Source organism: Schistocerca gregaria, unplaced genomic scaffold (assembly GCF_023897955.1).
Source record: "Schistocerca gregaria isolate iqSchGreg1 unplaced genomic scaffold, iqSchGreg1.2 ptg000169l, whole genome shotgun sequence".
NCBI lineage: Eukaryota > Metazoa > Arthropoda > Insecta > Orthoptera > Acrididae > Schistocerca > Schistocerca gregaria.
Genome location: NW_026061724.1, coordinates 2458783 through 2472617, shown reverse-complemented (window position 1 = coordinate 2472617; position 13835 = coordinate 2458783). Strand labels below are relative to the sequence as shown.

Sequence of the window (13835 nt, the reverse complement as noted above, 5' to 3'; positions counted from 1 at the left end):
ATAGTTGTTATAACTTTAATTTTGGATTGAATATCTCTTATTTTTATATCTTTTGTTATATATATTTCTTCTTTGGTTATTTATTATAGAGAGGATTATATATCTGGTGAAAAGAATATAAATCGTTTTATTATTATTGTTTTAATATTTATTCTTTCTATAGGTTTTTTAATTATTAGTCCTAATTTAATTAGAATTTTATTAGGTTGAGATGGTTTAGGTTTAGTTTCTTATTGTTTAGTTATTTATTATCAAAATGTAAAATCTTATAGTGCTGGTATATTAACTGCACTTTCTAATCGTATTGGTAATGTTGCTATTTTAATTTCTATTGCATGAATGTTAAATTTTGGTGGTTGAAATTATATTTATTATTATGATTTTATTTCTAATTCTTTTGAAATAAAGCTCATTACTATATTAATTGTTTTAGCAGCTATAACTAAGAGAGCTCAGATTCCTTTCTCTTCATGACTTCCTGCTGCTATAGCAGCTCCTACTCCTGTTTCTGCTTTAGTTCATTCTTCTACTCTTGTTACTGCTGGTGTTTATTTATTAATTCGTTTTAGACCAATATTGGATACTTATAATTGTGGTTGATTTTTACTTTTAATTGGTTGTATAACTATATTTATGGCTGGATTGGGCGCTAATTTTGAGTTTGATTTAAAGAAGATTATTGCTCTTTCTACTTTAAGACAACTTGGTGTAATAATAAGAATTTTGGCTATAGGTTATCCAAAGCTTGCATTTTTTCATTTATTGGCTCATGCTTTATTTAAGGCATTATTATTTATATGTGCAGGTTCAATAATTCATAATTTGAAGGATTCTCAGGATATTCGTTTTATAGGATCAATTGTTAATTTCATACCTTTAACTTCAGTTTGTTTTAATGTTTGTAGTTTATCTTTGTGTGGAATACCTTTTTTAGCGGGATTTTATTCAAAGGATTTAATTCTTGAGATGGTTTGTTTAAGATGAATTAATTGTTTAATTTTTTTCTTTATTTTTTTTCTACTGGTTTAACTGCTTCTTATTCTTTTCGTTTGTTTTATTATTCAATATCTGGTGATAATAATTTTTATTCTAGATTTTCTTTTGATGATAAGGGTTATTATATTTCATTTGGAATAATTGGTCTATTGTTTGTTGCTGTTTTTGGTGGTAGTCTTTTATCTTGATTAATTTTTCCTATTCCTCATGTGATTGCTTTACCTTATTATTTAAAGTTTTTAACTATTACAGTTGTTATTTTAGGTGCTTATTTAGGTTATCTTATTTCTAATTTTGATTTTTCTCATAATTTATTTTCTTTAAGTATACTTTCTTTTGTTAGATTTGCTGGTTCTATATGATTTATACCTTTTCTTTCAACTAAGTTTATTAGATATATTCCTTTAAAAATAGGTTATATTCATCTAAGTCATTTGATTATGGTTGAGGTGAATTACTTGGTGGTCAAGGTTTATATAGATTATTTATTTATTTAATTGGTTATATTCAAGGTTGATATGATTCTAATTTCAAGATTTATCTTTTAACTTTTATTTTTTGAATATTTATTTTGGTAATATTGTTTTTCGTTTACTTAAATAGCTTATAATTAGAGCGTGACACTGAAGATGTTAAGGAAGTATTTTTACTTTTAAGTATTTATAAATATAGATATATTATTTTTACAGTGAAAATGTAATGTTTTATTTAAACTATATAAATTTTAGAAATGTTAACGGAGTTTAGCCGCTAATATAAAAAGTTAGCAGCTTTCATATTGGCTTTACATTTCCTTAATTGGAACTACTATAGTTCAATTATATTATTAACAGTAATACGCCTCTTTTTGGCTTCAATTAATAAGAATAATGGTAGTACATACCAATCTTCCAGGTCGAAACTGACTGCAATATTTCGCTTCTTATTCTATTTAAGGTTCATTGATATTATCAATACTTTTTGAATGCAACCCAAATGTTATATTTAACTACAACCCTTTATTCTGCTCATTGTAATGCTCCTTGGTTTCATTCATGGTATAGTCCTCCTAATAGAACTAGAATAAAAAATATTATTGATACTGTTCAGATTATAATGTCTGAAGTTTTAAAAATAATTACAATTGGTAGAATTAGTGCAATTTCTACATCAAAAATTAAAAAGATTACTGCGATTAGGAAGAATCGTATTGAGAATGGTATTCGTGCTGATCTTTTTGGATCAAACCCACATTCAAATGGTGATCTTTTTTCTCGATCATTAATTAATTTTTTTGATAGTGTTGTTGCCAGGATTATAACAATTATTGGAATAATAAATCTAATGAAAACTCTTGTTGATAGAATTAGAATTGTTTTTCTTGATTTATATCAAGCTTTCTGATTGGAAGTCAAATGTACTATTTATACTAGAAAAACAATTATCTACCTCATCAATAAATAGAGATATATAAGAATAATCATACTACGTCTACGAAGTGTCAGTATCATGCTGCTGCTTCAAATCCAAAGTGATGTCTTGGTGAAAATTGATTTATTGAGTGTCGAAGTAGACATGTTGATAAAAAGATTGTTCCAATAATTACGTGTAAACCATGGAATCCTGTTGCAACAAAGAATGTTGATCCATAAACTGCATCTGCAATGGTAAAAGGTGCTTCTCAATATTCATATGCTTGAAGTATTGTAAAGTATAGTCCTAATAACACTGTGAAGAATCATCCTTGTACTGCTTGAGTATGATTAGATTCCATTAAACTATGATGTGCTCATGTTACTGTTACTCCTGATGCTAAAAGAATAGCTGTATTAAGTAATGGAATTTGTATAGGGTTAAAGGGTTGAATTCCTATTGGAGGTCATAGTATTCCTAGTTCAATTGTTGGTGCTAATCTTCTTCTAAAGAATGCACAAAAAAAAGAAACGAAAAATAATACCTCTGATGCAATAAATAAAATTATTCCTCATCGTAATCCAATTGATACAAATCCTGTATGTAATCCTTGATAAGTTCCTTCTCGTACTACATCTCTTCATCATTGAATTATAGTTAGTAGGGTAATTCCAAATCCAATTATGAATAAGTTAATATTAAATAGGTGGAATCATTTTGCTAGTCCTGATACTAGGACTATTGCTCCAATTGCTCCTGTTAATGGTCAAGGTCTATAGTCTACTAAGTGGAATGGGTGGTTTGAGTGAGTTGTTAACATAGGTTTAATATACTTCTCTAGAATATAGAGTTCTTAGAATTGAGAAAACATAGGCTTGAATTATTGCTACTGCTGATTCTAGAATTAATAGAAGTATTTGTCCAATAATTAGTAATGAGATTAAGTTTATTGCTATAGATGGTCCTGTGTTTCCTAATAAGGTTAATAATAAGTGTCCTGCAATTATATTTGCTGCCAACCGTACTGCTAATGTACCTGGTCGAATAACATTACTAATTGTTTCAATTAGTACTATAAATGATATTAATGCAGGCGGTGTACCTTGTGGTACAAGGTGTGTAAATATATGATTAGTATGGTTAATTCATCCAAATAATATAAATCTTAACCATATAGGTAGGGCAATTGCAAATGTTAATGCTAAATGTCTTGTTCTAGTAAAAATATAAGGGAATAATCCTATGAAATTGTTAAATAATATTATAATAAAAATTGAGATGAAAATGAATGTTGTTCCATTAAATGATTTTGGTCCAAGAAGTGTTTTAAATTCATTATGTAAGGTTAAATTTAGTTTATTTCAGATAATGTTAATTCGTGATGGTGTAAGTCAAAATAGTGATGGGATTAATAATAGTCCTAGAAATGTTCTAGTTCAATTTAATGATAAATTAAAGATGTTAGTTGATGGGTCAAATGTTGAGAATAGATTTGTTATCACTTTCAATTTAAGTTTTTTATTTCAATTGTTCCTTTTTCTGCTCTTTTAATAAGGTTAGGTTTAAATGAGAAGAAGTTTATTTGATTAAACAAGATTAATGTAGCTGAAAATATAATGAATAGTGAGAATCATATAAGAGGGGATATTTGAGGGATTTGGATATATTTTCCCCATCAGAAGTAGTCGTTAATTTACTATTATTTGGTTTAAGAGACCATTACTTACTTTCAGTCATCTGATGAATTTCATGGTGTACTAATTTTTTTTAGTTACTTTAGATTGACACTCTAATGTTATTTATTTTAACTAACTCCTTAAATTATCTTAGATAATCACTTAATAAATAAATTTACTGAAGTTCTTTCAATTACAATTGGTATAAATCTGTGGTTTGCTCCACAGATTTCTGAGCATTGTCCAAAGAATAATCCAGGTCGATTTATTGTGAATGTTCCTTGATTTAACCGACCTGGCGTTGCATCAATTTTAACCCCTAATGCAGGAACTGCTCATGAGTGTAGAACATCTGATGCTCTTGTTAATACTCGTACTTCTGTATTTATTGGTAGGATTGTTCGGTTATCTACATCTAGTAGTCGGAATCCATCATTTTCTAGGTCTTGTTCTGGTGTTATATAAGTGTCAAATTCTACGTCTATGAAGTCTGAATATTCATATCTTCAATATCATTGTCGTCCAATGGTTTTAATTGTAATTATTGCATCTACTGAATCATCAAGTAAATATAATAGTCGTAATGATGGAAGGGCAATAAAAATTAATGTAATTGCTGGTAAAGCTGTTCAGATTGTTTCAATTAAATGTCCATGAAGTATATTACGGTTAGTATAGGCAATAAATAATATATAACTTAGGGCATAACCTACAATTACTGTAATTAATAATAATACGACCATAGTATGATCATGAAAGAATGATAATTGCTCCATTAATGGTGAAGCTCCATCTTGAAGAGATAAATTTGATCATGTTGCCATTAATAAATATTTTCTAATAAAAGGTCAAACCTTTATTTGTAGAGCTTAAATCTACTGCACTAATCTGCCATATTAGAATCTAGAGATTAATGGTAATTCTGAGTAACTATGTTCTGCAGGAGGGTTATTTTGTAGTCATTCTGTTGATCTTCTTATGTTAGCTCTAAATATAATTGCTCGGTTTGTAATCATTCTTTCTCATATAATTACAATGAATATAATGATTCCTACAATAGAAATTGTAGACCCAATTCTTGATACTACGTTTCATGATGTATATGCGTCTGGGTAGTCAGAGTATCGTCGAGGTATTCCTGCTAATCCTAGGAAGTGTTGAGGAAAGAATGTTAAATTTACTCCAATGAATATAATTGTAAATTGGATTTTTAATCATGTATTATTTATAGTTAATCCTGTAAATAGTGGATATCATTGAATGACACCTCCTATAATTGCAAATACTGCTCCTATAGATAATACATAATGAAAGTGGGCTACTACATAATATGTATCATGTAATACAATATCAAGTGATGAATTTGCTAATACTAATCCTGTTAATCCACCAATTGTAAATAGGAAAATAAATCCTAGAGCTCATAATAATGGTGGATTGAACTTGAATTTAGTTCCATATAATGTAGCTAATCATCTAAATACCTTAATTCCTGTAGGTACAGCAATAATTATTGTTGCTGATGTAAAATATGCTCGTGTGTCAACATCCACTCCTACTGTAAATATATGATGTGCTCATACAATAAATCCTATTAGTCCAATTGATAGTATAGCATAAATTATACCTAATGTTCCAAATGATTCAATTTTTCCTCTTTCTTGACATACAATATGTGAAATAATTCCGAACCCCGGTAGAATTAAAATATAAACTTCTGGGTGTCCAAAGAATCAAAATAGATGTTGATATAGAATTGGGTCACCCCCTCCTGCAGGGTCAAAGAATGATGTATTTAAATTTCGATCTGTTAATAATATAGTAATAGCTCCTGCTAAAACTGGAAGTGAAAGAAGGAGAAGTAATGCTGTAATAGCTACAGATCATACAAATAAAGGTGTTTGATCTAAAGTTATACTTTCTGATCGTATATTAATTGCTGTTGTAATGAAATTCACTGCACCAAGAATAGATGATACACCTGCTAAGTGCAGTGAAAAAATAGCTAGATCTACAGATGCACCCCCGTGTGCAATAGCTCCTGCTAGAGGAGGGTAAACTGTTCATCCTGTACCAGCACCATTATCTACTATAGAAGATGTAAGAAGAAGGGTTAGTGAAGGTGGTAGTAATCAAAAACTTATATTATTTATTCGTGGAAATGCTATATCTGGTGCACCAATTATTAGTGGAACAAGTCAATTACCAAATCCACCAATTATAATAGGTATTACTATAAAGAAAATTATTACGAATGCGTGAGCTGTAATAATAACATTATAAATCTGGTCATCCCCAATTAGAGATCCGGGTTGGCCAAGTTCAGCACGAATAAGTATTCTTATTGATGTTCCTACTATTCCTGCTCATGCTCCAAATATGAAGTATAAAGTACCAATGTCCTTATGGTTTGTTGAGAATAATCATTTTTGCGGTAAGATGGCTGAATTTTAGGTGGTAGACTGTAAATCTACTTATGAGATGTTTTCTCTCTTATCATATTTAGGTCTTATATTCAATTATGATTCTAGACTGCAATTCTAGAGGTGTAAAATTTTACTAAGGCCTAAAAGATTATTCTTTTAATTATAACTTTGAAGGTTATTAGTTTGATTAACTTAAGTCCTTAGTATAATGAAATTAAGGTTGATGTTGAAATCAATCCTATTGTTGAAATTATTACTGTTATAGGAAGAATGATTCTTGATTTTTGGGACTTTATCTTTATAGATCATGAATTTTCTGTGTATGATATAATTAGAGCTGAGAATCTAATACGTATATAGTAGTAGAGTGTAATTGTAGTTAATACAACTATAATAGTTATAATAGTTGTTATATTGTTTTCTATTAATGATTGTATTACAATTCCTTTTGGTAAGAATCCAAGGAATGGTGGTAGTCCACCTAAAGATAATAAAGATAAGAATATTATGAATTTAATTTCGGTTTTTATATTTCTGGCTGAATAAATTTGATTAAATAATAAAACTATAATTATTCTTAATAGTGAGTAAATAATGAAGTATAGTTCTCAGATGTTTTCTCTGACTGTTAATGATCTAATTATTCAACCTAGATGTCTGATTGATGAATATGCTAAAAGTTGTCGTAAGGATGTTTGATTTAAACCTCCTATTGCCCCAATAATAATTCTTAAGATAATAATTGTTCAAATAAAAGTTCTTAATTGAATACAATAAGATAAGACCATTATTGGGGCGATTTTTTGTCATGTTATTAATGTTAAACAATTATTTCATCTTGATGCTCCTATAACTTCTGGAAATCAGAAATGGAAAGGTGCAGCTCCAATCTTTAATAATAGTCTAGATCTAATTATTATTGATGGGATAAATTCTGTTTCCCATCCCATGGGATATTTTATTTGAATCAGCAAAATTGAAAATAATAATATTGTCGATGCTATTGCTTGGACAATAAAATATTTAATTGATGATTCATTTATTATTATATTTTTATTTCTTGTTAGGAGCGGAATAAATGAAAGTAAGTTGATCTCAAGTCCTATTCAAACCCCAAATCAGGAATTTGATGAAATGGACAGGATCGTTCCTATCATTAATGTTGATACGAAGAAAAGTTTTGTAGAGTTGTTGGTCATTAAAATGGAGAGGATTGATACCTCTATAAATAGGGTATGAACCCATTAGCTTGTTTAGCTTACCTTTTTACATTAAGGTGTATGATGCACGTTAGTTTTTGATACTAAAGGAGGTAGTTTAATTCTATCTTCAGAGGTGGAAAAGCTTCCATCATCGGTCCCCAAAACCGGTATTTTAAATAAACTAACCCCTGAAATGATCAAAATAATAATTATATCATTATCAAATGTAATAAATATTAATTTTATTAAATTAAGACACCCAATATCAATAATGCTTTTTATTATCCTTCAAACCTTCCTAGTTGGATTAATAACAGGAACAATAATAGAAAGATATTGATTATCATATATTTTATTTTTAACATTTCTTGGTGGTATACTAGTATTATTTATTTACATTACAAGAATTGCATCAAACAAAATATTTCAGCCTAAATCAATCACTATAATTATTACATTAATAATGTGAGTATTTATCATATTAATATTAATTATTCTAGATATATCTATATTTATAGACTTTTTCAAAAACACCGAAACTATACATATTGATAATTCAATCAATTATCAAGAAATAACAATATCTTTAGAAAAATTATATAATAGACCAACATTCATTATTACAATAATAATAATAATTTATTTATTTTTAGCACTACTAGCAGTTGTTAAAATCACCAATATTAATCAGGGACCTATTCGTAAAATAAGATAATTACTAATGAATAAACCCTTACAATTAAGACATCCTTTAATTAAAATTATTAATAACTCTTTAATTGACTTACCTGCCCCAACAAATATTTCATTTTGATGAAATTTTGGATCCCTATTAGGGTTATGTTTGGTAATTCAAATCGTAACTGGACTATTTTTAGCTATACATTATACATCAAATATTGAAATAGCATTCAGTAGTGTAGTACACATCTGCCGAGACGTAAATAATGGTTGAATTATCCGAACCTTACACGCAAATGGAGCATCTATATTTTTTATTTGTATTTACTTACATGTAGGACGGGGAATTTACTATGGATCTTATATATATATACATACCTGAATAATTGGTACAGTGATTTTATTTTTAGTTATAACAAGAAATAAAAATATAATAATAAATGAATCATCAATTAAATATTTTATTGTCCAAGCAATTGCATCGACAATATTATTATTTTCAATTTTGCAGATTCAAATAAAATATCCCATGGGATGGGAAACAGAATTTATCCCATCAATAATAATTAGATCTAGACTATTATTAAAGATTGGAGCTGCACCTTTCCATTTCTGATTTCCAGAAGTTATAGGAGCATCAAGATGAAATAATTGTTTAACATTAATAACATGACAAAAAATCGCCCCAATAATGGTCTTATCTTATTGTATTCAATTAAGAACTTTTATTTGAACAATTATTATCTTAAGAATTATTATTGGGGCAATAGGAGGTTTAAATCAAACATCCTTACGACAACTTTTAGCATATTCATCAATCAGACATCTAATTATATTAATTATAATAATATAATTATGTAAATTATCTATAATTAGATTATTTAACTAATATATATGAAAGTTAACTTAATATAAAAAAAGAATTCATATTAATAACATATTATATTAAATTACATAATTGTATAAAATATATTTATTATATTATTTAATCTTTCTCTATTTATTAGTGAAAAGAAAGATTAAATAAGAAAGAATATAATACAATTATTGCTATACATGTTCCATATTAATCTTTAATTATATATAATAGAGAAGTTGTTGTGGTCATACATAGGGGCGTTTCTTTTTTTTTTGTTAATGTTTCTGGTTTTTTTCTTTTTTTTTCTTTAAATATTTGAATCTTTTATTTTTTCATGAATTAATAGATTTAAAATTTTCTTATTTTTTATTTTTAAAAGTTTTATTCTTGCTTGTTTATTCACTTTTTCTTTGTATTATATGTAAGTTTTGTTAGACTAAATGTTCTTTTTGCAGTAATTTGAGTTAATTATCAAGTGATTTTGGATTTAGCAATTGATTTAGTATCGGCATAATTCGTGCCAGCAGCCGCGGTTATACGATTGATACAAGTGAATATTATTGGTTAAAACAGTTGTTTATATTATTAGGGTTGAAATATAAATTTGTAAGGTGAAATGTTAAAATTTATTTGTGGCCCTTTTTATGAATCTGTGAAATTTAAATAATAAACTAGGATTAGATACCCTATTATTTTAAATGTTAATTATATTTCCCAGGGTACTATTAGTTAAGGTCTTTAAACCCAAAGAATTTGGCGGTATCTCATTCCATTCAGAGGAACCTACCCCATGATTGATAATACACGATTTACTCTACTTAATTTATTTGTTTGTATATCTCCGTTATCAGAGAATCTTTTTAGAGTTATAATTCTCAAGATTTATAATTATAAAATATTTCTATTTTAGTTTCAATAATTCGTTCTCATGGTAATGATTTTTTTTTAATTCTTTTGGTTTATCTTCATGTTAAAGTATTTATTTATAACTATTTTTTTGATCCCTCTTTGTTTATTAAATAATTGTTGATGGTTGGTTCATTCTTCAATGTTTCTGTCGGGTTTTGTTTTTATAATTTGTGTTTATTCATATGCTGATTTGAATATAATTAGATATTATTTTGGTATTGATTATTTTTCTTTTAGTTTAATTTTACTTAGTTTTTGGATTTGTTCTTTAATAATCACTGCTAGAGGTTCAGTTTATTTAAGTTCATATCATTCTAATTTTTTTGTTTTTATGGTTTTGATTTTAATAATTATGCTTTATTGTTCATTTGCTAGATTAAGTCTTCTTTCTTTTTATATTTTTTTTGAGGCTAGATTAGTTCCTACTTTACTTTTAATTTTGGGTTGGGGTTATCAACCTGAGCGTTTGCAGGCTGGTGTTTATTTAATTTTTTATACTTTGGTTGCTAGATTACCTTTATTATTAGTTTTATTTAAGGTTTATGATTTTTCTAATACCTTATATTTTCCTTTATTGGTTGATTTTGGTTCTTATTATTTTATGTTTTATGTATTTATAATTTTGGCTTTTTTAGTTAAGATACCTATGTTTTTGGTTCATTTATGACTTCCTAAGGCTCATGTAGAGGCCCCTATTTCAGGTAGAATAATTCTTGCTGGTGTTTTATTAAAGTTAGGTGGTTATGGTATTTTTCGTGTTATAAAGGTTATTTCTTATTTGGGTTTAAAGTTTAATTATTTTTGATTGTCTTTAGGTTTATCTGGGGGTGTTATTGTAAGATTTATTTGTTTTCGTCAGGTTGATTTAAAGTCTTTAATTGCATATTCTTCTGTTGCTCATATAAGAATGGTTATTGGTGGATTGATGACTATGAATTGATGAGGTTGTGTAGGTTCTCTTTCTCTAATGGTTGGTCATGGTTTATGTTCTTCTGGTTTATTTTGTTTATCTAATATTATTTATGAACGTTTAGGTAGACGAAGATTATTAATTAACAAGGGTATAATTAATTTGATGCCAAGAATGGCTTTATGATGATTTCTTTTAAGATCATCAAATATGGCTGCTCCTCCTTCTTTAAATTTGGTAGGTGAAATTAGATTATTAAATAGAATTATATCTTGATCTTCTTTTAGTTCTTTGCATTGATTTTTTTATCTTTTTTTAGAGCTGTTTATACTTTGTATATATATTCTTATTCTCAGCATGGGAATTATTATTCTGGTGTTTATACTTGTTCTCTTGGTTATTTTCGTGAATATCATCTTTTACTTTTACATTGATTGCCTTTAAATATTCTCTGTTTAAAGGGTGAATATTTCTTTGTTTAGTTTGCTTAAGTATTTTAATTAAAAATATTGTTTTGTGGAATCAATGATATGAAGTTTTTCATCTTAGGCCGTGAATTTATTTTCTATTTGTTCTTTGAGTTTTTTTTTCTTTGTTTATTTCGAGAACTATAATTTTTATTTTAGGTATTTATTATTTAATAATTGATTATAGAGTTTTTGTTGAGTGAGAGCTTTTCAATTTAAATGGTTCTATAGTTGTTATAACTTTAATTTTGGATTGAATATCTCTTATTTTTATATCTTTTGTTATATATATTTCTTCTTTGGTTATTTATTATAGAGAGGATTATATATCTGGTGAAAAGAATATAAATCGTTTTATTATTATTGTTTTAATATTTATTCTTTCTATAGGTTTTTTAATTATTAGTCCTAATTTAATTAGAATTTTATTAGGTTGAGATGGTTTAGGTTTAGTTTCTTATTGTTTGGTATTTTATTATCAAAATGTAAAATCTTATAGTGCTGGTATATTAACTGCACTTTCTAATCGTATTGGTGATGTTGCTATTTTAATTTCTATTGCATGAATGTTAAATTTTGGTGGTTGAAATTATATTTATTATTATGATTTTATTTCTAATTCTTTTGAAATAAAGCTCATTACTATATTAATTGTTTTAGCAGCTATAACTAAGAGAGCTCAGATTCCTTTCTCTTCATGACTTCCTGCTGCTATAGCAGCTCCTACTCCTGTTTCTGCTTTAGTTCATTCTTCTACTCTTGTTACTGCTGGTGTTTATTTATTAATTCGTTTTAGACCAATATTGGATACTTATAATTGTGGTTGATTTTTACTTTTAATTGGTTGTATAACTATATTTATGGCTGGATTGGGCGCTAATTTTGAGTTTGATTTAAAGAAGATTATTGCTCTTTCTACTTTAAGACAACTTGGTTTAATAATAAGAATTTTGGCTATAGGTTATCCAAAGCTTGCATTTTTTCATTTATTGGCTCATGCTTTATTTAAGGCATTATTATTTATATGTGCAGGTTCAATAATTCATAATTTGAAGGATTCTCAGGATATTCGTTTTATAGGATCAATTGTTAATTTCATACCTTTAACTTCAGTTTGTTTTAATGTTTCTAGTTTATCTTTGTGTGGAATACCTTTTTTAGCGGGATTTTATTCAAAGGATTTAATTCTTGAGATGGTTTGTTTAAGATGAATTAATTGTTTAATTTTTTTCTTTATTTTTTTTCTACTGGTTTAACTGCTTCTTATTCTTTTCGTTTGTTTTATTATTCAATATCTGGTGATAATAATTTTTATTCTAGATTTTCTTTTGATGATAAGGGTTATTATATTTCATTTGGAATAATTGGTCTATTGTTTGTTGCTGTTTTTGGTGGTAGTCTTTTATCTTGATTAATTTTTCCTATTCCTCATGTGATTGCTTTACCTTATTATTTAAAGTTTTTAACTATTACAGTTGTTATTTTAGGTGCTTATTTAGGTTATCTTATTTCTAATTTTGATTTTTCTCATAATTTATTTTCTTTAAGTATACTTTCTTTTGTTAGATTTGCTGGTTCTATATGATTTATACCTTTTCTTTCAACTAAGTTTATTAGATATATTCCTTTAAAAATAGGTTATTATTCATCTAAGTCATTTGATTATGGTTGAGGTGAATTACTTGGTGGTCAAGGTTTATATAGATTATTTATTTATTTAATTGGTTATATTCAAGGTTGATATGATTCTAATTTCAAGATTTATCTTTTAACTTTTATTTTTTGAATATTTATTTTGGTAATATTGTTTTTCGTTTACTTAAATAGCTTATAATTAGAGCGTGACACTGAAGATGTTAAGGAAGTATTTTTACTTTTAAGTATTTATAAATATAGATATATTATTTTTACAGTGAAAATGTAATGTTTTATTTAAACTATATAAATTTTAGAAATGTTAACGGAGTTTAACCGCTAATATAAAAAAGTTAGCAGCTTTCATATTGGCTTTACATTTCCTTAATTGGAACTATTATAGTTCAATTATATTATTAACAGTAATACGCCTCTTTTTGGCTTCAATTAATAAGAATAAGGGTAGTACATACCAATCTTCCAGGTCGAAACTGACTGCAATATTTCGCTTCTTATTCTATTTAAGGTTGATTGATAATATCAATACTTTTTGAATGCAACCTAAATGTTATATTTAACTACAACCCTTTATTCTGCTCATTGTAATGCTCCTTGGTTTCATTCATGGTATAGTCCTCCTAATAGAACTAGAATAAAAAATATTGTTGATACTGTTCAGATT

The 13835-nt window shown here is 27.0% G+C and overlaps 3 protein-coding genes and 1 long non-coding RNA gene across 4 annotated transcripts in view; 2 read left to right on the top strand and 2 right to left on the bottom strand.

Moving 5' to 3' along the window:
• Positions 1-13835, bottom strand: part of LOC126302212 (NADH-ubiquinone oxidoreductase chain 5-like) — a 219170-nt gene that overhangs the window by 41287 nt on the left and 164048 nt on the right. The gene's annotated exons all lie outside the window — the stretch shown is intronic.
• The window catches only part of LOC126302228 (uncharacterized), a 54486-nt gene that overhangs the window by 30770 nt on the left and 9881 nt on the right, over positions 1-13835 (bottom strand). The gene's annotated exons all lie outside the window — the stretch shown is intronic.
• Positions 117-1357, top strand: LOC126302219 (NADH-ubiquinone oxidoreductase chain 5-like). Its single transcript, XM_049991736.1, has one exon. The coding sequence runs from the start codon at positions 634-636 to the stop codon at positions 982-984; it is 351 nt and encodes a 116-aa protein (XP_049847693.1). The 5' UTR covers positions 117-633; the 3' UTR covers positions 985-1357.
• On the top strand, positions 11450-13330 carry LOC126302218 (NADH-ubiquinone oxidoreductase chain 5-like). Its single transcript, XM_049991735.1, has one exon. The coding sequence runs from the start codon at positions 12379-12381 to the stop codon at positions 12727-12729; it is 351 nt and encodes a 116-aa protein (XP_049847692.1). The 5' UTR covers positions 11450-12378; the 3' UTR covers positions 12730-13330.